Here is a 23989-nt window from a genome sequence, read left to right as displayed (position 1 = left end):
CATAGAAACCCCCTGAGGTCTGCAGGCAGCAACAACAGGTAATGCTTCCAATTTCCATCTCCATTTTTTGGCTTTATATTTAACCTTTATTGATTCAGGAGACTCTTGTTGTTTTTGCTTCTCATTCATAAAAGCTGTGTACAGTCCCATTTGGGAGCTGGGTAGTACAACCTGAGCAATGTGGTGGAAGATTAAGAGTCAGATTCAAGCGCAGTTTGCCAGAAGTTGTTGAAGGAGACGAGAACAGCAATCTTACAATCTTTTGTCAGTCATTGCAGGATTCAAACAAGTAATCTCAGGGTCTAAACAGTACATGTTTTTGTCCTGAACTATTTGGGAGAGGATGTTTGACTCTGTTCATTATGTCTTAATTTTGCCACTCGGGTTAGCCTTCGGATGTAGAGCTCATAAGACCTATTTTAAGGGAGTGTTGTGGTTTCTCGGTGAGATACAGCTATGATGAACAAAGAGGAATGGGTCACAAAAAAAAAAAAACGTGTGCTGAAAATGTTCAACTAAAGTTGTCCAAACAATCAAACAGCCTAACCATCTGTATCTCTACAGTGTTGGTAGTATATGCAAATAAACAACGGTAATCTTTGCATTTTGCCTTCATCCCCCCGCTCTTTTGCCAGCGAAAATCCTTCGACTGACGTAAAACGTGACGTCATCTGGAGGATTTCAGGGCTGCTGTATCAACTACAGACTGCTCCACAATTTTTATGCACTGTTCACGGTGGCAAAGAGTACGTTCGAGTCCAAAGAGAGAGAGTTTGTTACTTGCTGGCCGCCTTACTGTTTCCTGTTTCAAAACAGGCATCAAGCCCAAACCAAGCACCGTCCAACTCGCAGTACGTCACCCATCAGCGTGAGTGTGTACTGGTCCCGTTTATTGGTCTGGTTGTTTTACCTTTTGAGCGAAGGGGAATACCACTGCCCTTTTTTATGATTGCTTCTTTCCACTGCAGCGTCAGACCAGTTTTATGCGAGGAGTGTATTTCAAGCGATGGAAGTACAAGCAACCAAGACAAACCATACTCTGACCACAAAATGTCAGTTTAAGATAAAAGAGATTTACTGCTGCATCTTGTGACAGAATGACACCTCTCAGCCCGTCAAGGTCAAGTGCTTTACAATCAGTATATTGCACTATAACACAACAGACTCCTGCCAAACCCCAGAGGGTTTTATTTTTGATTAAATCACATACTTGTGGGATATTATAAGACGTTACTTGTTTCAGTCACAACACCAAACCAATGGCACTGACTAACATGTCCGTGCATGTTCACTTCTCTTCCACATGACGTCAGAGATCGTCTGGATTGACTGTACTGCAGGTTCACCAAGTTTTTTCCCATTGACCTTCAGCCAAAACGTCGAGACAGAGCCGACTGGCAGCGTGAGGAAAAAGCCAGTGTCAGTATCTGTTGAACAGGGGTGTGGCAGTGGTGGCTTCACACAGCAATGAGGACTAATCTATTGTGGTCTACTGCGAGTATTCCTCCTGATTGCGTCATCCATTTGCCCGGGGATCCCCCTGAGGAAACTGCGCCCTCCTAGTCTTCCTCTAAACGTCTCAGAATGAGCTGCACAGCCACCGACGGGATTTATGTAATCCACCGTGCTTTACCGAGACCCTGCCTGTCATTTCTGGCTGAAGTGTGACCTGCGACGGTGACTAACCCGCAAAGAGATGGGAGGAGAAACTGAAGGAGGAAGAGGAGGAGGGGGGGAAAGATGTGATTTGTGCATCTTGATGATGTGCTTTTTGCAGTCTGCGAGCAGAGTACAGCCGTCCAGATCTACGCCCACCTCTGCTTCTGCTGCCGAAAATGTGTACCTCAAGGCGGGAGAGATTATGGAAATGGGGGGGGAAAGAAACAGAGCAAAGCATCTTCCTCCATCAGAAAGAAAGAAAAAAATATGCAACAAAGGTTAAATGAAGGACATGCAGGAGAAGAGGTCTGTTTTTGTTGAGTTGTGGCCTCAAAATACAGAAATCCTATTCACACTGCCACAATAAATGATAACATCCTCCTCGGTTACTAGAAAATTTAATAGAAAACGCAAGAAAACAGGAAATTCTTTTCCAAAAACAGAGGAAGTTATGGTTTTACGAGTGTCACTGAAATAAAAAAAAAAAAAACCTGTTGTATCCTCGTCCCTTTCTTACATAAAACAAACAATCCTGAAATATCATCCAGAAATATATACACAGCGGGAGAATAGGAATTCAGACTTCAAAGGAAAAGCAGACGTGTCTAGAGAATATCTAAAGAAAAAAACAGGAAGCATAAAAACAACAAAGAACATCTCATCTAAAATAAAAGAAACGCAGCCCGGAGGTAACGAATAAGGTAGAAAAGGGATCTGAGAAATCTTGAAAAGCAGAAATATATATATATCTGACCTCTTTCTCTGAACCCTGGTGTAAAACATTCCCAAATGGGTCGAGCCTTGGGGCGGCCTCAGAGACTGCCAGCCAGTTAGTAAAACACAGTGCTGCCCTATACACATCTCCCTGGCAGTTATATAATGCTGAGAGATTAGAGGTAGAAGAGTCTGTCAACAAAAGGCAGTCATTGTGTGGCGTTCCTGAAGGCCACGCATGTCGTATGGTCATCTGAGGTTGGCCTTGTTGATTGCATTTATTAATTCAATTTCGCCGGTTGGCGGTTTAACACGGGACTTTCGGGATTCGTCACAGAGAGTCTACTGTGGCTTAAAGTTCACAGGAGACAAGGGGAAGAGGCTAACTTAATCCTTGTTCTTCCACTTGGTTTACACAGACAGACATATATGGGAGCGCAGGGAGGCTTCAGAGGTGAGTGTGGTCGTCTTGTGATCAGATGGAAGGTTTCCAGATCCCAGTCCCGATTCTTCACAAACAACTTAATGTATTGCATTTAATGCTGAATTTACGAAAAGGCACGATTGATTTGGCCCAGCTAGCTGTTTACCCATGCCTCCAGTGGATATGCTAAGCTAGGGTAACCACATCTTTGCTCTAGCTCTGTACTTATCAAAAAGACAGCAAAAAGGCTTATCTACCAACATGTTGAACTGTTTCTTTCAGTGTAGATAAACTAACTATCTAAAGCTGCAGGATTGTGTTGCCGTTTCAGGATATTAACCATCTTTTCTGGATGTCAGCTGACATTAAGCCTCATTCACAGCACATTAAAACACATAAAAAAAAATGCTGTTAGTTAGCTAAATCTGGCACATTCATCTTATGAGCCAACACCAAGCATCAGCATCACGTTGGTCTCACGTTGCCAAAATGATTTCCACACCACACCAGTGAAGGAAAAACGTTTGGCTGAACCCGAAGATGGTTTAAAAAAAACGCAGCTTTGTTTCTTTCCCACTACAGCCCAACACAATTTATAACTCTTTATTATTTTAACCTGATTTCAGTATTTTATCGAGGCACGTTTCTCGTACTGCTGCTTGTGTTAAAGGAACATGTAACTTCAAGAATATTGTAGAAAAGCATGTTTATATTGAGGCCATTAAAATGATCGTTTTGGTACTGAAAGTAACACTTTGGACCAGCACTCGTCAGACCAGACGTCTCAGCTGATCATGCAGATTAAAATGAACATGGAGTCTGAAATACTGAACAGCCCTTCCACCAGCAGCCACACTGCCTGCCCACACAGAGACTTGGTGCCACTCTCATTCAGAAGGACATCAATGATGCACCGATTTAAAAAATGTGATAATCTGAGCCGTGTTTTGATTCATAACGTACAGTAAGTCTCTGCAGAATACAGTAGAGAAGCAGCCGACAGGGAATAACACCTCACAATGAAATCTGTTATCTCTGACTATGTTTCTAATTTAGGTCTGGCCGACTCTGTTGTAAGTAACCCGCCTCCTGAAGCGCCTGTGCGGGGGTAAAAGCTCCAGTGGAGCAGCTCGGCGGTCAGGAGCAGCAGACTGTGATTGTACTGAGGAGGTGAGAAATGTGTGGAGCTGTGTGAATGTGAAGTGAACGTGTGAAACTGAAGCAGGGAGCTGCTGAAAGAGAGCGACCGTGTGCCGGCTCAGTCACAGACACACAGATAATTACAGTGCGGCGATAAAAGACAAACTAAAATAAGCTCCGACAAGAACCGAGAGTACGTTCTGCCTGTTTTACACATGTGACACTTGTTGCTGGCAAATCCACTGTACAATTATACAATTAAACTGTCACCTAGATTAGAGATTATACTGCGGTAACTGGGCTTTATTTACCGTTTTAGGATTGATGTCCTGATTTTTTGTTTCCACAATAAGCCATCATGCAGCTACAATAACAACCACAACTACAATTATTTTCATTTTCAGTTAATCTGTTGATTAAATCAATTAGTTGTGTGGTAAGTAACGGTGAAAAATGTTGAGTTTCCCAAAGCCACAGATGAGGTCCTCAAATGTCTTGTTTTGACCTCAACCCAAAGGAAAGAAAAAGTTAAAATCATCTTCTAGTAACTACACTGATGGCAAGAAGATATACGCCAGGATCATGTCATATGTTCGTGTCACAGTAATTAATCATCAGCACGTTGACAACTAATTGATTGATTGTTGCAGCTCATGTAACTTGGAGATATTTTCCCCGTTCTCCATGAAAATCCAAACAAAATCACATATTTCGAGAATTCAAAGTGTACTCGGACCGTCACTGCTTCAAAAAGAAAAACAATACATTTATTTGAGTCACGGGGAAACTGGTTACGCTTCGTTCCAGGCCTCTGAATCACCACCCAAGTCCACTATTAGTTCATCAATTAAAATTAAAACCAAATGACTGTTTAGTCCAATTATCAGAACACTAACGGGTGACTTGCATGTTAGTCACCAAAAACTTTACCTTTATTAAAATGTTTTCTTCTATAGCGACGGGTCTTTGTTGTCTGAAAATATTTAACGTCACTATTTTCTGTTTACAGCTCACTACTTTCGTCCATTTCCCTCCAATTTACTGAGAAGACAGCAACCAAACAGAAGTGAAAGTGACTTATGCATGTTCCCCCGCTGGAGTACAAAGAACGGCCTGTTGCGTTTATACACTATAATGGTCTGAATTTCAAATAAAAAGTGACAGGCCTAATTTGCACCATTCGACTACAATAAAACCTTTGAGGCGCACAAGATGACAAGATAAAGAATCATCTGACACCGTTAACGGAAAATCTTCTTCTGCGTCAGAAGGTGAAAATGTTGATCTTTGTTTTGTATTTGGACAAAACGTCACCTGGAAACAGACGAGGGAAATTACAAATCCTGTGTATAAATAGGTTAATAACTTATTTTAATGCTTCTACTTCCTACACTAAGTTCTATCATTAAGCTTTTCAAACTCTACACAGATTTGATTAATAATAATGATCTACAATGATGTGAAATTCCATATTTCCTATTGAAAAATGTAAAATTTTAATAGAGAAGGACGCCCACACCCCTTCAACTAAGCCTTCCATACACCCCGGAGTCACACTGTCATGGTACTAATGTTTTAGATTATATTTGCCGTGTTATTTCTATAATAATGCTCTTGTAGTAGTCCAGAAAAAGGAAATGAGACATTCTGCTTTCTAGGAACCTCAGTTCTGCCTTTCTTTGAAACAGTTCAAACAAGCATGACATTGTTTGGGTGTTTAATTCCTTCAAACAGTGAGCGTGTTTACTAATGTTGTCTGCAGGTCATTGGATCAACACTTAGTCTGCGTATGGAGGTCAGGTGTGCTGCTGTGGGCTGCTGTGGGCCGCTGGCATGACGATGTTTACATAAAGACAACGAGTCTAAGTGGAGCATGAAGCAGACTCTCTCTCACACACTTTTTAACATGTAAACACAGGGACGACACATTTATGAGGCGTCAGGGCGGAGAAGAAACCAAGGAACTTAAAAAAGAAGGAGTGTCAAAGTAAATGGGAGATGCTTGGACAAACACACTAAAGCCCAACATGTCGTATGACTTCTGATGAAGAAACGTCTCCACAAAATGAAAGAAGACACTTCGGAGAGCAGGTTGACATAATGACCCCTCTCTTCTTTTTTTAAGTTTCAAGGAAGAAACCAGGAAGTGATTTTCCATCACACTCAGACAGGTGGACAGTCTGTTTGGTTTCTGTGCGGCAACATTCCTGCTGTTACCGGCAACCACACCAGCACTGTATTTACACAGGTGAAATGCGAGGTGTGTATTACTACGCCCAAATTCATACCACGCATCACCCGACTCACTTTGATCTGCAGTGTGAAATGTCAAGTCAGAGTCAGAGACGATGTCAGGAGGTCGCTGCCGTCTTCAGTATCCATCATTAAAACACGCATATTAAAAATTAATCTGGGTGATAATCAATCAACTAATGTCCAGATCAGTGGTCTTTAACCTGAGGGTCAGGACCCACAAAGGGCCTTCAAGATTAATCAAAGGGGTCACACGATGGGGTCACTATTATGGCCCTATCAAACATTTACAGATGTACAGAGCTTAAGAGACAACATACGAACAAGGTCCATCTAACTTGAACCAGACCCTGAACGTTCAGAAGATCGAGACATCTTTTCTGTGTCACCGACAGACACAGACAGCAGCAATGTCCTGCCCTGAGTGATCTACCTGTCTAGGCACGTAGCACACACACAAACACACACTTATGCAGACAGACGAGCGGGCATGGAAACAACAACAACACACTCAGACAGAGCTCGACTCTGTAACGAGCAAAGCAAGAAAACAAAACTAGCTCGAAGTTTAGCGGCTGCACCAGTTTCACAATCATTTCTGGGCTCAAAATTTCATGAAGGCTTCTCTGGGCTGAGGAGAGCTCAGGAGACGGAGAGCGGGCCGACAGTGCGTGGTTTACATGTTAAGCTGGGGGAGAGGTGAAGTCAGTGTCGAAAATTCACTGCAGAATCTTCACTCCACAAGGCGAACATGGAAGAAGATACATCCTGGCCGATACAGACGTGTGTCGAGCGGCTTAAAATGTTTGAACGCAAAGAACTTCACTTTATATTTCACTCAAGACCCATAACAACAAATATATCAGGTTCAATTTCAGCACGCACGTGTCAAATGCTAAAAATATGCAGAATTTCAGACATGAAAAAGAGGTTTTACTCAAATCAGGGACGAAAGCACAGCGAAGGGTATAAGGACCAAACTATATGATTATGTCACATGATGCAGAGGGGGCTGACAACACCTTTTCCATAAGCTTACACTTGGCAGCCGACTACGAAGTAATTTTAAATCCAGGAAATTGAACATTTTTGGCGTCATGCACCACTGAACCAACTACACAGACACCATCTTGAACCCCTGGACGACCGGGACACCCTGAAAGTCCACCTTACAGGCTGGACGCCGATGCTGCTGCAGCGCGGCTCCGGCCTGGGTTTCTATCTGTTTACACTGAGTTTGTCTTTAATAATTATCAATGAATATGATGATGTTATTTTCCTGTATCCCGCCTTGAATGAGCGAGAAAGTACGAGGGGGAAAGAGAGGAAGGGAGGGAGAGAAAGTGAAAGTGAAAGAAAGAAGTCGCCCCTCACGTGTATTTTCTCTTTATGTATGTGACATATTACGCATACAGACATTAAAACTGTAGCGAAATGTCGGTATGATGTGGATATGACTGTCTACAGGTCACGTTCAGGTCTATTTTTACTGAGAACAGCACGCATGAAGCGGTAGAAATATGCGAGACTCCAGACGCAGCAGCCGCGCTTTACACTGGCGTGAGAAACACGACTCATGCATCCAGTGTGGCTGGTCGAACCTGTTAACATGGATGCTGAAATGAAAAGGGAGGTAATGCCACCCAGCACACGCATCCAGTGTGTCCAGCCTGTTAGAGACATTTTGGATTTTGGGACTGTATATGTTATGAGTCCAAAGACAAAACTCACTTCAGTGACTGTGTGGTAAAGGAGCATTTCAGCTCATGATCTGTAAGCATGTTTTTTCTCTTAAAATCCATCTTTTTCCATTTTGCACATGTTCCTACAGTGACTGTACATCTTTGGTCTCTGTCCTCCCTAATTTGCATTCATCCACACAACTCGCTCACAGAGAAAACAGCTCTGTAGAGAAAACAGGTCACTCAACAGTAGAGCTGTCACCTTTTATTTGAAATGCTCTCTGATCTGCTGGATGTTTTGTTGCCCTGTTAGCAAACGGGGTAATCTCTGCTCTAATCTTTGAAGAAAAAGGAGAAAACTGGCTGTTTGCTGACTTCTGCTCATGCAACTTCAGCTTTTCCCTCCAGTGAGGCAGCAGAACGATGAGTAGATGAACTGAGCGATCAATTTCCTTCCATGAGATAGTTTAAGATGAGGCGACATTGATTAGAACAATTACAGATCTCATTTACTCCGACAGCCGACGCCTGACTTCAATAACACTAAATGGAGAAGTCACAAGTTCAAACTGTGTTGAAACTGACCTATCGGGGTCAGCGGCGCCTAATGAAGCAAGACTCTGCAGACAAGCTGAATTTGTGAAACACCCTTCTTATCTGTGAGCTGAATATGAGTACTTTTACAGAAACAAAGTGGATTTCAGCAGCTACTTAATGTCGGGTTATCACTCCGACAAATCAACCCCAACTTTCACACACACACAAACACACACACACCCTCCTCCCCTCTTACCCTTGAGCAGTGGCAAGGGCGTGAGCTCGATGGGTTTGCCCTGAGAGCGGAATTGGGACGAACTCTGCGACCGCTTCTGCTTGGCCTTCCTGACAGACTTCCGTGAAAATCCGTCCACTTTGTCCACAGATGGAGATGTGGTGGCTGCCGAGGACATAGCCCTGCTGGGAGAAACACACAGGGAGGTTAACACAATCACATCAAGACGTGCGTTCACAGAGCTCCTCGGTTCACTGAGGGCAGAATGATTAACCACAGAATACTGAAGGTTTTACAGAAGTGAAACTGGCCTTCAACTGACGAGGATTTCATAAGGAAAATATACATTTTTTGATTTGTTTGATAGAGCTGCATGATTAACTGATCAGTCGATTTAAAGAGAATTATTTGCCAGCTATTTCGATTAATCGTTTTAAGTAAAAATGTCAAACATTTTGCTGGTTTTAGCATCTTAAATGTGAGGATTCGCTGCTTTTCGATGTCTTTTTGGGCTCCGGGACATTGTAATGAGCACTTTTTGCAATTTGTTTGACATTTTGTAGACCGAACGATTAATCGATCAATCGTAACAGTAATCAGCAGATTAATGGACAGTGAAAATAATCATTAGTTTCAGCTTTAATGTTTAACAGGCGACGGCGATGATGATCAACGCTTATAAATCAGGTTGTAATCATGTAAAAACAAATATATGACTTGCCTTTATGCTGTAACTTTATCAAAATGAACTCTGAAGTGCCTGAAAACTTTGAATGAGTCGTTGAATATCTAATAAATCTATAAATAAAACAATAAACTGTGAAATTATTTATCATGACCATGAAAATGAATTGCATTCTTCTTACATGTACCATGCAGTTGCACAGCTATACATTTTTCTTAGTAGTGATCTCATGAAAGTTATAAACACAGACAGAAAACAACATCCTCACCAACTTTTTTAAAATCCCCGGCATTTTATTAGCCTCACAACAAACCTGTGCAGCCACAGCAGACGGCCTCATGTTCCCAGCATGAGGCCCGGTTACAGTACACAAACACACACCGCCTTCATACCTGCCAACAGGCCATCACGCTCAAAACACACTCAAACACCAACGTCTACCCACAACAATGGAGCCTGGTCTGCGGCTGCGAGGCGCCGCCAGAGTTGGAGGAAGCTGAGGAAACGTCCGCTGCTGTGTGTGAGCTGCTGATTAGGTCCGAAGGACTTCTAACAAACCGGCTGCTCAGGCGGTGACAATAAAAAAAACAAGCCGCCGCAGATGTTGCACTTTTTATAGCAAACTACTGCTAAACTACTTCTTTGAACCACACCCACGAGGAAAAATAATATTTCTATACAGCTGACAGAGGAAGCGTGTGATGATACTGGAGACAAAGTTTTAGGCTGTCGGGCTTCATCTTGGACTTTGGAAAGACTGACAGACGTATTAGATATGTGTAAGTTTTGACCTGGGATGTATAAACTTCAAGGATGTTTGTGACAAATTTCATTGCAATCCATCAAATTGTTTTTAAAATTTTATACTCCTTAAAACCCTACTTATAATAGAACTGATCTATGGAAATGAAGTTAATTTTGCAGTTAAGTAATTCAACTGTCAATCTAATCATTCACTTCCTCTGTCACTAACTTTTATTTATTAATTTAGACGTCTAGACTTCCATACAAGCAACAATAACTCAGGAGGCGACACCGCCGGATCACACGAAGAAGTCCTGAGAAGAAATAAATCAGAAGTGTAGCAAAAAGCCGTTATGTAATAAGACGTGAATGAGACGCTGCGGGCCGTACTCTGTGCCGGCTGCATCTCTGATGCTCTGTCAAAGTCACGCAGTCGTACAGTATGTCCAGCAGGCCTCGTACATAACGGCGGACACACACACACACACAAACACACACGTCATGCTGCTGCCTGAGGATACGGACGACGCTAGCTGACAGTGAAAGCCTTTTACAGGCTCCATGAGGCTGCACAGCTGATCGTCCATCATCATACAGTACACTGCAGTTTTAAAAGTGATTAATGACTGCAGAGCAGACGACTCACTTCCATCTGTGGTTAGAGACCGTCAGCACATTGATGCAATACGAGTGTAAGCGGAGGGAGATTATAATCAAGACTGACAACTGTGATTAATACGCAGAGTTTTAACTGTTTAAAACTTTATCTGTTTTCTGTTTTCATGGTATGTTGCGCATATTTACATCAGCTGACTAACATGAGAACAAGACGGTTCTCAAACTCGGGACCTCGAAATGTCCAAATCCTTGTTCTACCTCTTTTCCAGACCCACATATCTGTACCCTACTCAGGGTTTCCCCCAGGAAACTGGTTAGCAAAAGTGCCAAGTGTCCTACTTTCCTAACTTATAACAAGTTTTCTTTTTTATCAGAGATTACAACGTGCTGCTGATTAATTACTGTGACACAAACAGATCACGTGATCCTGGCCGATCTCTTCTCGTTATCAATGTTGTTATTAGAAGATGATTTTAAGATGACGACTTCTTGATTGTGAGTATTTTCTGGTGTCTTTCATCCTCTGTGACAATAAACTGAATATCTTTTGGGTTGTGGACAAAACAAGACATTTGAGAACAACTAATCGATTAACGAAGAAATCAAACCCAAACAAATTTTTGTTGCCACATCAATCAATTAAGTAAATTATCAACAAGGTGTCTACAGGTATCAGACGCTTTACTCTAAGACTTTCAAGATATTTTATAACTAAATTTAAGACTGATTTCTGGATTAATCACCTTTTTCTTATTCAAGCATTGCAGGTAATATTAATAAAAGGTAGGTAATATATATGTGGTCCCTTGCAGAGGCAGGTATAATATTGTAATATAGTTATTAAAGTGAATTATGTTACTCTACATTTTGCCAGGTGTAAAGTAAAAAGTGCATATTAAGAATTGTAACATGAGAAATGTGGACTTTCACGCAGAAGAGCTCGACTCATTTTGACAAAAATGAATTAAAAGATGGATAAATTAAATTACATCAAATGTTTGTGGCAATAAAGACGTCAAAAACTCAAATTTATGACTTTGAAGGCCCAATATCGATCGAATTTAAGACTTTCTAAGACTTTTGAAGGACCTGCAGAAATCCTGATCAAGAAAAAACGCCAACATTAGCTGGATTCAGGTTCTCAAAGGTGATGACTTTGCTGTTTTATTCGGTAAATTAAATATCCTCATGTAGTGGACACACAGGGAAAATTAAATCTACGTCATAATTATGTAAATTGACTTTAACTAGCACTCAGGGGACTCTTCTTTTTTGTTTTTATTTACTACCCCACACTGCAAATTCACACACGACAGAACCAATTATATAAGATGACGAGAGTCATCTGTCACCGCTGCTCATCGTCTTCTCTTTCATAACCACACAGCTGTTAATGATCCAGCCCCATGAATGCATTCTGTCGGGCATCAGTATCAGAAAATACCTCTAGCTGATCGCTGATCCGTCGTATCAGTGGTTTCTAGGTTTAACTCGTCCACTAGCAGGTGAGTCGTCATTAATCTGGAACTGCTAATGCGTAATAAACAAATATGTTAATTTCTCTCCCTCATTGACAGTTTCGCCTCTCAAACTTTGAAACAGGACTATTCAGATGTCATACAAAGCGAGACCCAACAGCATGTCAGCCTCATCTCAAGCTCCAGTGAAAACACAAATAAAAACTGCCTATCGACACCTCAACACCTGTTCTCTGAGTGCTGCTGAGCCTCGCAAAGACCGGGCAAAGCAGGCCAGAGCCTCTGAAAATCACCTTCACTCTGAGATTATCTCCGGCTAATGGCTTATAGCGGCACAGCTCTGACGTGCACACTCTTTGTGACTGTCAGGTTTTTTATTCCTGTAAAATCCACATTTCTGGGAGTTGCCGCGACGATGGCGAGGGGCAACACGCTGCCATCAAATATACAGAAAAAAGGTTCACTCAGGAAAGAACGGAGGGTCTAAGAAAAGACGTTTAGCTTTAAACTAACCATTGGCTAATTGATTAGTCTAATAATAGAGCACACGTTTTAGTCATTTTGTGAACAAAAATATCATCAATTCACTTTTTACAGCATCTGTAATGTGGAGATTTGCTGCTTTTGTCAGTTTTATATCATTAACTGAATGTCTCTGGGTTTTTGGACATAAAAAGACATCTAAAGGCATCTAAAGGCATCACCTTGGGCGTTTTTTGGTAGTTTATGAACAAAAGAACAGAAGAAAGAGCAGCAGAATAATCAATAATGAAACCACTTGTTAGTTGTAGCTCTGGTACCTTTTTCTGTACAGATTCTGCACTTTGACTTTGAGATTTGTAGCTAGATTTGACTTTAAAGCTGCAACAATCAATCAAGTAATTTGTGTAAGTAATTATTTGGAGAAGAAGTCTAAATTATTTGATTTCAGCTTCTTAAATGTGAATATTTCCTGGTTTCTTTACTCCTCTAGGACAGTAAAAGAAACAAGACATTTGAGGATGTCATCGTGGTGATTTCTTAACATTTTCTGACATGTTATAGACGTAACAACTAATCTACTAATCGAGAATGAAAATAATCAGCCCTACTGAGGAGGCACTTGTTAAAAACACTCTCCTCCTCGGATACATGCTGCACACAACTTCCAGTCTCTGCAGGGAGGCTTCACACAGCCAGTCAGCTTCATTCAGCTCTGATCAAACAGAGTCTCTCTGCTGTGAAGTTGTACATCTTGATAAAGCAGCGAGGAAAATATTCATCAGACTCTCAGTTTCTTCCTACTACATCGCCAATGGCAACGATGATTATTCAAAGAGCTGCCGATGCTTAAAAGCTTTCGCCACCTGGTGAATGCCACCAGTGGATAAACTGCAGTCGTCCTCCTTCAGAAACATCTTAAAACGGACTTGTTTCGGCTCCACTTACCTGTGCAAAGGGGCACTGGAGTCCCCATGTACAACCATCAGTCCCTCACTGTCTATCGCTCTCTACGACCAGCCGGCTAATGGTGAAAACACTCCAGTGCCGCCACAACACACACACACGAGGGAGAGCAGGACTACGGCGGCTGGTCTGGCGTATGGCACCCGAGCACCAAAGCCATTCCCCTCCCATTCCTCTTACATAAGAGACCAGATGACATCCGAACAGGCTCGGGGAGGGTGGGATTAAAGAACAAGGAGGAAGGAGAGAGGAGGGGGCACGGCCGACAACAGGGAGAGCAACAGAAAGGGAGGAAGAGGAGGGAGGGAGGGAGCCTGCCGTTCGCCAGGAAGTCAACAAATAGGCATCGGCAAGGCAGAGCGAAAAAGAGCTGAAGTGAGGGAACAAAATGCAAACACACACACACACACACACACACACACACACACACACTTACACACAGGAGATGAAAAGGAGGCTGGCAGGAGAGGAGCTCAAGGATGTCGCCTGTGGTCTGAAAGTTAAAATTCAAATATCACGGGGCTGCAAAAATCAAACATCGCTGGATTTCTGACTCAACCTCGGGTCTGAATATTAGTTCATTTAAACTCGCGTGTGATTTCTGGGGGAAATAAATTGAATGTGAACGTGATTAACAAGCAGGCTGAGATATTCACTCCTCATTTCACTCAACCGGAGCAATGTAATTGGAAATTGTAGCCTTTTAGTTCAGGCAGACTAAGAATATCTAAGAGATGGACCGATTTATCATCATGGGTATCTGTGTTTTTTGTGTCTGATTGCTAATAAAATACATCAATTTAAAAATATAACACTTTTCCTTCGGTGCAGCATCCTTTCTGTGTCTGTAGTCCCACAAATCGTACTTCCATCACTGATTATTCTTAATTCTGCAAATGTATATCGTCTCCAAATATCTGTTACCAGCGTCCTTGACGACTAATAATCAGCCTCCGTATCGGCCCTATAAACCCCATATTGGTCATCCCCCCGACTAAAACCCCAAAACATTCAGTTTGCTCATATAAGATTAAGAAAAACAGCAATAATCACACCTGACAAGCTTGAACCAGAGGCTTCATGAGTTTTTTGTATTATTTTAAGCAAAAATTTCACAGACTTCTCATTTCAGCTCTGTAAACTGTGCACACACTCTCAACTGATTCATTTTCAATACGGAGCTTCAAGTAACATTCATTTTCATGGTCGATAAATCTGCTGTGTATTTTCTCGATTAATCGATCAGTTGTTTGGTCTATGAAATATCAGAAAACTGGGAAAAATGTCAATGTCTCTCAAATCCCAAGATGATGTCCTCAAAGATATTCAGTTTACTGTCACAGAGGAGGAAAGAAGCCAGAAAATATTCACATTTAAGAAGCTTGAATCAGAGAATTATTTTTTTTCTTTAAATAAAAAGATGACTCAGACTGATTAGTCTATGTATAATATATTAACTGTCGCAGCTCTAACTCAATATCTGTGTTCACATGCTGATGTTTGCATTTAAAAAAGGAAAGCCACACGCCACCATTCACGATGACGATGGGAAACTAAAAGAATTTACCTTTAAGTAACGTATTAAATTAAAGCCAAAGCTTCTTCAACTTTGAGGCCAGAACCGAGAGAGTTTCAGGCCTGTCACAGCAACATGGACCGGTTATTTTACATATCACTCTCATAGGTTTACTGCTAAACGGTTAAGTGGTCCGAGCACTAATTATATCAGTCTGAATCACAGATCTGCTTATTTCAAATCCGTCTGCTGCTCACTGCTGTCACTACTGACTGAATACTGCAATCTGACAGCATGTCTAATTGGTGTGATACGTTCAAGGTATAATTATGCTGTTCACACAGCCGAGAACAAATGAACTCAGCAACTTTCAACACACACACACACACACACACAAAACGACAGGCATACACAGCTGATAAGAGGGAGGCAGTTACTACACCCGAGTCATCATAAACACAAGAGACTTTGGATGTTCACCTATCTCGGCTCTGGACCTGAACCCTCAACGTGGCGTGACATTAAAAAACCTTGAAGATTTGTGAAAGAACCAAAACTAGGAATATGCCTACACAAAAACACACACACACACACACAGGCACTGCAAATACCATCACATGTGCCACACCTGGCCTCTGGCATGCTGTCATTCACACATGAATGAAGGTACACAGGTAAAAGTGTGAGCGAGATGTTTGCCTTACTACGACAAAGGCAGCCCGGCACACATCATGCTCTCACGTCTCTCACTCCTCGCTGTGTTACTACCTCTCATCATCCATGTCACTACAGTGTCATTAGTGGTGATGATCTCCCTCTGACTGGTTGAACACACACTACACAAGATGTAAAGGCAAGAATACATGACAGACCGGTGACATTTTTAGAGTTAGGACTTTGTCAGACACTGTCAAAGTTCATATCGGATTATCACCACACAGTTGACAGTTGGCTTCACTTGACAGGGCGGCTAAACTTGTCTCAGACCAGATTCACAGGGGCTTTTTTCCAACCCATGAGGGATTAAACATCAGCATTCACTTTTAAGCAAACCTGAATGCTTTAGCTCTGCCCTGGAAAGATCAGCCACTAAGCCACCACCAAAGCCAAATAACACAATAAAGATTAGATCCGTTTACAGTGCAATTTGATGTTACATATTTACTGTTATCAGCTAGAGCAGCAAAGCAGGCCAACAACTGCACAAAAGGTCAAAAATCAAGCCGTTTAGGAGAGCTGGCGTTAGCTTGGCCATGTTGGGCCTGGCAGCAGCAAGCAGCATAATATTCAAAACTTGACAGCGCGATAACCTCACTAGCGTTAGCTAGCTAGCTACTATAGCTACCCGATTAACTGAATTAAACCAATATACGGTTAGCTAGTTGTCTCCTGAATGTACACATAATACTTAAATATTCTTAACATGGAGACAATCTAGTCTTTTACCAAAACTGTTAAGTTTTATCACATGAAATGGCATCTTAGGTAGCTAGCTAGCTAGCGTTAGTGCTACGGCTATCGCGGGTTAGCTCAAGTAGAACATGTAGCTTTAGCTCATTAGCCGCCACCTGCTAGCTTTCAGTGCATCTTTCAAATGAAACACAAGAAGCTGATGTGAAAACATTGATTGGATCAGATCTAAAAATTTACATGTGTGCAGGTAAAGTAACGTTACCTGGGCGGGCTTGGGCGATCACCCATCATCCCAGATGTAAATACAGGGGCAGTGCTAATGCTGCTACCGTTAGCTAGCGCTCAAAGACTGACAGACCGACTGGGTTGGGAAACACACACCGTCCCGAGTCCCGACCCGAGCCCGACAAGCTGCAGCCGACCGAGTGGCTGTTAGCCCTCCAATTGTAGTACTTTACCTTGATCCTTTGCGGTTCGCAACGGAGACGGCGGCGAGGAGTTTATCCTATGTTTGGAAATCTATCGGGCTAACTGTTAGGCTACCTCCAGCTCGGTGCGAACAGCCTTTCCCAAGCAGCGGCGGAACAGCAGGAAAATTTGGCCTGAAACAGCCAAACCCACGAGTACCTTTTTCCTTCCAACGGAATAATCCTCAAACTCCCATTAATAACAAAATACGGCTATATAAAACGATTAGGTTCACGCAATTACATTCCTGTTACTGATTCAATTGCTCGTCTTCCCCAAAACCCCTGGATTTTGGTATTTTCCTCAGCTCGTTTATGATTCGGGGCTGTTTCTTTTCACCCTATTGTCAACACTGCTGGGCTGAGACCATGGCACACATAACAGAGACGCACCGCAGCGTGCTGGACGGGGCTGAGATCGACGTACGACGCCGATTGGCCGCCGGGCGCAATGTCACGCGTTCTGATTGGACGGCGCCGGACGTCAATCACGTTCGAGGGAAATGAGGCTCCGAATCCGTCGGTTAGGTGGAGGCGAAGGGACAAGGGAAGAGATCGGGGCAGAAAGCGAAGCGAGTCTCCGCCACACAGCGTGCAGGAATGAGGCTAAACCTGTCCGAGGCCCAGCCCTGCACTTCCACACTCTTTAACCCGCACTCTGACGGCCCTGTGACCGGGCTTTTACTGCATTATATTATAATAATACACCGGCCCGGCTCAGCGCCGTGTGCGGGAAGAGAGAGGATACCCGAGGAAGCCCCGAGATTAGAGAGGGATGCGTTCAGGGGCAGAGAGTTACATAACTGTAACATGCAGGTCTGCTGTGCATAAAGCTAATGCTAGGGCACGGACATGGGCGTGCATGCAGGAGGGAGCAGGGTGGGCAATGTGTTGCGTTTCCCTTGTGGCCGTCTGCAAATGTTTTTATGTTTTTATGATTTTATTTGACTGTTTTTACAGTTAAAGTGTTTATCGTCACATGCACGGTTGAAAAAAACACTTTGCATTGCAGTTTTGCAATGAAACACGAGGTAAAACATTAAACATCTAAAAAAGAAATACAAGAAGAAACTATGAGGTTGAAAATTATGCAGAAGATGTACACTGAACAATATGCAACAACTATTGTAATGGCAATATGGCCAAGTACAATATGCACATCGCACAAGCTGCAGTTTTTAAAATGTTTTTGTTGTTTTTTTGACTGTTTTTAAAGTTAAAGTGTTTATCATCCGGAGCACGGCTGAAAAAAACAATGTTCCTTGCAGCTTTGCAATGAAAAACATTGGTATAACATAACATTATAAATCTAAAAGATATAAGAAGAAACAATGAGGTAGAAGATGTACAATGAACAATATGCAAACTTTAATAAATAATAAACTTTATTTATACAGCACCTTTAAAAACAGAGTTCACAAAGTGCTTTGACAAACAGAAAAGGAAGAAATATTACAGAATTAACACTCAACAAGTACAATATTCAAATCGCACAAGCTGTGATTTTTTTATGCACTTTATAATGTATTTGTACAACTAGGACTGCATCTTACAAGTATTTTCATTGTAGATTGTTTTCTCTATTAATCAAATAGTTGTTTGGTCTGTAAAATGTCAGAAAATGGTGAAAAATGTCCAAAATAGCTGGCTGTTTGTTTATTGTGGGATTTTATCTTGTGTTTGGTGGTTTAACTTACTGTGTCTCCACATCATATATCTTATTAAAGGTCTTTAAATCTTAAGGTGCAATAAATGGAATAAAATAATAGATAAAGTAATATAGCCAACAACAATCAGAAATGTACTTAAAAATCCCATCCACTCATGTAATGTTGCATACAAAACTCCTTAATGTTTGTCTGGTGTTTGCAGAAAAAAAGTATAATTACCACATTCAAATCCTTGAGATGACGCCCACTAAAAAATTCAAGAAAAAGCAAATTTGCATAGTTTTTATTTTTCAAGTTAAAAAAATAGACACAAGATGTCTCCTACTTCACTGTTAAGTCCATTCTCAGAGTGTGTGTGTGCACTGGAGGCTTCAAGTTTCCACATCACACGCGGGATTGGCTTCCCATCGTTAGCATATTTAAAAATCCCAGCGTGCACACTAAAATCACTGTTTCTTAAAATGAACTCTAAATTCTGGTGGCATCATAGTTCTACCAATAACTGGTACACAAGCTTAGTGTTTGTACAAAATATTACTACTTTTTTAACATTTTTATCGAACACCATCATCTCAGTGTGTTCTTCAGCTCCTACAGGACAAAAAAAAACAAGTCATGAGAAGAAAAGGGTTAAAAAATGAACCACTTCTTTTAGTTAATAATGGATAATAATCTGTCTGCGGCTATGAGTGGTAAAATACTGAATATTTGTTTTAAAAGACCCCAGAGATGCTTCTTTTCCAGAGAATCTCTTGTTATAACCTCTCTGTTCCTGCAGATTTAATAATTTAATGACTCAGTCTGTCTCATCATGTAAATATGTCTTTTATTTCATTATAACATGGTGTCAGCTTCAATAAAATAAAACCCCACACACAGATCACTGAAAATCTTTTAATGTCTCTAATGTGAAGGAGATTTTTGCCTCAACTCACTGCAGGAGTCACACACACACACACTGCCAATCATGTTATTCCAGTCTTTTCCATGTGAGGTTGAAAGCTGCTCTCGGTGGGATCCTGCTGTGCTGGGCGGCTCCGGTGACTTTCAGGATGTGATGCAGTAACAAAAGTCGTCCAGCAGCTTCAGAGCAGAAATCACCATCATATCACAGGAATAAGATGTCGCAATAAATCTGTGATTCAAAAGTGGTAAAAATCTTAATTTAAAAATGGAAATATCAAAGATTACTCAGCTGGGTACCAGTTTCTTTAGGGGAATACTGTTTAATACAGATGTTTCTGTGTACTGTTTATACATATCAGCAGATGTTTTCTCTGTACAAAACAAAATGCAGAAAGATACTTGAGGTAATTAATAATTAAACATATACAAACGTACAAATCTTTGCCACAACTGTTATTAATATAATTTATTAAACATATTTGAGGGATCATTGCAAAAAATGGCTGTTTATGTTTATATTCTGTGTAAAATATATAAGAATATCAGCCAATATATTGATATCTGATTCATTTTTTACTCTCTAGAATTGATATCGTCCCAAAAAAATCCAGTTTCAGTTGAGCTCCATTGTTTTTTCAGTTTGTATTCAAGAATAAGTGTTTTTCACTGCCCTGTGGGAAAGTACACACGATGTGTACCGGTGGTCGTCGACCAAACTGCCAACTTTAAAAAGAGAAAACAAATATTTCTATTTCTTCTGTTTCCTTTGTGTGTTGCATTGAGGCAAAAATCCAATCAACAGCTCACAGAAAAATCAAAGGGATTTAGTCTTCATACTGAAAGAGTGAGTATATATTAACTTTTGGACGTATTCAAAATGTTCTCAAACTAAACTGACACAAAGTCGTCCACAGATTCGAGAAGATTTTGTCCCAGGGTCCCCCGTCTGACAGGGATTTTGCTTTTAGGTGTTTTAATACAAAAAACTTATTACCAAAATAGTTACATATTCTGTTATTGTGTTACTTATGGATTGAATTTTTTTTGCTGAAGACCTGAAAACCTACTCAAGGACCCATGGGAGTCCCCGGACCTCACTTTGAGAACAAGTGACCTAAATAATTTGCATCACAGACTGTAGACGGTGTACGAGTGTGACACTTCCGTGATAATGTACAAAATACGGTGATAAAACACGCCAGTCGCCCGGTCGAAGGTGAACAAGGATGAACTTTGGCCTGCAGGTCTTCACGAGCAGCTGGAGATTGAACCAACACAGGAAAGCAAATATTCAGAGTCAGACGTGTAATGTGACCAAACCTTCAGTGGGATCAAAGAGTTTTTCAGATTCAAGGATTTTGTTGAGTTTGAATATGTTTCTCTCATAAATTAAACGTTGGTGAAGGAGTCAGTGTGATTCACTGTGTGGAGCTGACATTTTCGCTCTTCTTCTCTCTCTGGTAGCCGTGTTTTTTATGCGGCCTTGATTTGAGTCTCAAAGCTGATTTGCTCTTCATCGACTCCCTTTTCCCCGACGCCAGCGCATCCTCCCCTCCTGGCTTCCATAGCAACAGCTGAGCATCCTCTCCCGCGGTGACCAGAGCCTCCTCCGCTGCGTCCCACAGGAAGCAGCGCACCGTGGAGGCGTGGCCGCCCTCGAGGCTCCTCAGCAGACGCAGCCCCCCGTCGTCACACTCCATCAGGTGGAGCTCCCCGCTGTTCTTCCCTCCGACCACCAGCAGCTTCTGGGCCTCCTCCAGCCACCTCCCTCCCACCAGGTAATCCACGCCTCCTCCGTCAGCTGTCAGAGTCAGGCTGCGGGCGTCAGAGGTGCTGAAGATCGTGAGAGGCTCGTCTGTGTCCAGCTGAGACAGATCCCACAGGTGGAGCCCCTCGTCGTGGCTGAGGCACAGCAGCTGGGTGTAGTTTGCTCCGGACCAACAGACGGAGCTGGCGGATGAGTCGCTGTTACAGGTGGCCAGCAGCGCCTCCTCCTCCGCCCCCCGGCTCAGGTCAAACACATTAACGAGGCCGTCTGTGGAGCTGGACACCAGACGGTCTTTATCTCGAGGGTGGAAGGTCACCTGTGTGACGTCATCACTGTGCGACTCAGAATAGACCCCGAGGAGCCCGCTGCCTGGTTTCCTGACGTCCCAGAAAACCAGGAAGCTGTCCTCCTCGTTCACCTGCTCGGTGCCGCCACACAGAAGCGTGTCGCTGCAGCTGAGGTCGAAGCTGCTGTAGCTGTGTGAGGGGTCGCTTTTAAACACCTGGACTGCATCTGTCCCCGGGCGGCGGACGTCCCAGCCTCGTACCGTCCCATCAGCAGAGCCAGAGTACAGGAAGTCAGGGGAGGTGTGGGAGAAAACGACCCCACACAGCGGCCCGCTGTGGCCTCGATACTCGCCCACCAGGCTCAGAGTGTCCTTGTTGTGGAGGTGGATGGTGAAGTTGGAGCAGGACACAGCGAGCAGGCCGGCCGGCTGCAGGGCCACGTCCAGCAGGTAGGTGGGTTCATCTGGGCAAGACCGGCGAGCGATGGACAGACCTTTGAGCTTCTCGTCCAAACCCTCCATGAATGCTCAGTGGATTGGACCAAACTGAACAGGAAGGAAAAAAACATAGACTTAAAGTTTCAGAGGCCACGAAGCTTCTTGTCACATGCAATCTTTCTGATTTATTTTTTTTTCTTTTAATCAAATAATTGTTTGGGCTGTAAAATGTCCAAGATGGCGTCCTCAAATGTCTTGTTTTGTCCACAACCCTCATAGAGGAGGAAAGAAACCAGAAAATATTCACTTTTAAGAAGCTGGAATCAGATAACTTTGACTCTTTATTCTTAAAATATGACTTAAACTGCTTAACTTATTATTAAAATAGTTGGTGAGGTATATATTGGTTGACAACTAATGGATTAATGGTTGCAGCTGTGTACAACAGCAAAAAACAGCTAAAACGTTTCTTCATCATCTTCGTCGTTGGGTGGCCATTAACACATAACTTTTAATGTTTTAGGAATCTGTAAAAATCATTTAGCAATTCGGCATACACTCAGTACAACATTAACTGCTAATTCACGTAATTAAATTCACAATTTATTGCAATTTGAGAATTTATTACAATAAATTGTCGTTTGGTGGATACAACTAATGCCGAATTGAAGAATAAAACATACCACTTCGTGACGGATATTAGTTGTATTTAATGTGATATTTTTTTGGCACGGAAACCTAAAATATACAAATTTTTGAATGGAGTTTGGTGCTAGCTTCTTCAACTCTGAGAGATTCAAGCAGAAATCGGGTCACAAACACAGTTTAAACCAGTCATTGTTTTTGTGTGTTAAGTGTTGTTATTAATGTGTCATGTGTTGTCATTTCCAACCTACCTACGTGCTAGAAATCTCCACAAATTCAGGAAAAACTACCCAAACTTTGTAGATTACTTCAACAAGTCTGTCGCCATTTTGGGAAAAAACGTCACTCTACCACACTCTGACGATTTTATGAACTATTTAAACATTAATTTTAATCAAAAACTCGTAAAAATCATCGATAATATCATCACACTTCTTTTGCTGTAAAAACACGCATGGAGGAAATACTCTGTGTCACAATATTTACAGCCGGGTGGCAACATTCCTTCAATAAATGGTTCCGCAACTCAGATGTGAGTCCTCAGTTGCCCAGCAGGGGGCAGCAGCAGGTCTTAAAGCTGTCTGAAGCTCTCCAGCTGACCCAAATCTGAGGTGGCACAGTTCAGTCACACACAGACAGATTTAATACATATCTGTCTTGTTGTTGTTGTTGTTGTTGTTGTTGTTTTGCTCCAGTTTCTCTTCCATTCCTTCTTATTTCATGATTTTACCTGAACTCACCTCCTGCTGACTGAATTCATATCTGTTTGCACCCACTCCTGTCTTTGCATTGACTTTATTTAACTGTGCCAACTCTAATATTTGCTTAACATGAGGAGATTTTTGCAGGTAACTCAAAACAACAAGCTCCATCCACCTTTGCCACAAATCAGTCATTACCACAAGAAGTCACTCGTCAGGAAAATATGAATTTAAGTGTTGATAACTAATAAAGACATGAGGGCAAAGACTCTGACGAGGATTATAAGCAAAAATCTAAATATGTCCCTATAAGCGCCCCGTCCATTTGACCCTCAGTGACAGCAGGTGTCTTCGGCCTGTGTGACTCATTTCCAATAAAACAGAAGTTCACAGAAGTTTACCCACAATCCTCCTGAGCTTTCACTGGGGTTGACACGCCACTGGGCAGAAGAAGAAGAAAAAACAAAGACAGATGTCTTTAATGTCCAGGCCAGCAGCTGCAGTCTGTCTCTGCTGCAGCTTTGGCAGAGCGAAGTGGAAAACCGGTCGTCCTGTGACACACCA

At 42.1% G+C, this 23989-nt stretch overlaps 2 protein-coding genes across 5 annotated transcripts in view; both read right to left on the bottom strand.

Moving 5' to 3' along the window:
* The window catches only part of ppp2r5eb (protein phosphatase 2, regulatory subunit B', epsilon isoform b), a 47619-nt gene extending 30221 nt beyond the window's left edge, over window positions 1–17398 (bottom strand). Inside the window, exons 1-2 of one of the 4 annotated variants that reach the window (XM_073483101.1) lie at window positions 17003–17398; window positions 8666–8826 (exon numbers count right to left, since the gene is read on the bottom strand). In XM_073483101.1, coding sequence (XP_073339202.1) covers window positions 8666–8822 — 157 coding nt within the window. In that variant the 5' untranslated portion in view covers window positions 8823–8826; window positions 17003–17398. Of the gene's footprint in view, window positions 1–8665; window positions 8830–16806 lie in introns of all 4 variants that reach the window. The other 3 variants (XM_073483100.1, XM_073483102.1, XM_073483099.1) reach the window with 3 other exon arrangements.
* Window positions 17399–19555: 2157 nt separating this feature from the next.
* wdr89 (WD repeat domain 89) lies at window positions 19556–23143 on the bottom strand. Its single transcript, XM_073483681.1, has 2 exons — window positions 22976–23143; window positions 19556–22187 (listed from the first exon to the last, which is right to left on the bottom strand). Exon 2 carries the CDS (start codon window positions 22161–22163, stop codon window positions 21006–21008), a length of 1158 nt encoding a protein of 385 aa, XP_073339782.1. The 5' UTR covers window positions 22164–22187; window positions 22976–23143; the 3' UTR covers window positions 19556–21005.
* Between the last annotated feature and the right edge of the window lie 846 nt (window positions 23144–23989).

This window comes from Pagrus major, chromosome 16 (assembly GCF_040436345.1).
Source record: "Pagrus major chromosome 16, Pma_NU_1.0".
Taxonomy (NCBI): Eukaryota; Metazoa; Chordata; class Actinopteri; order Spariformes; family Sparidae; genus Pagrus; species Pagrus major.
Note: the sequence above shows the minus strand (reverse complement) of the source record. Positions and strands in the feature narration are given on the sequence as shown.

Bases quoted from the DNA above. Each gene is read 5' to 3' on its own strand.
- wdr89 (XM_073483681.1), bottom strand. From the start codon at position 22,163: ATGGAGGGTTTGGACGAGAAGCTCAAAGGTCTGTCCATCGCTCGCCGG.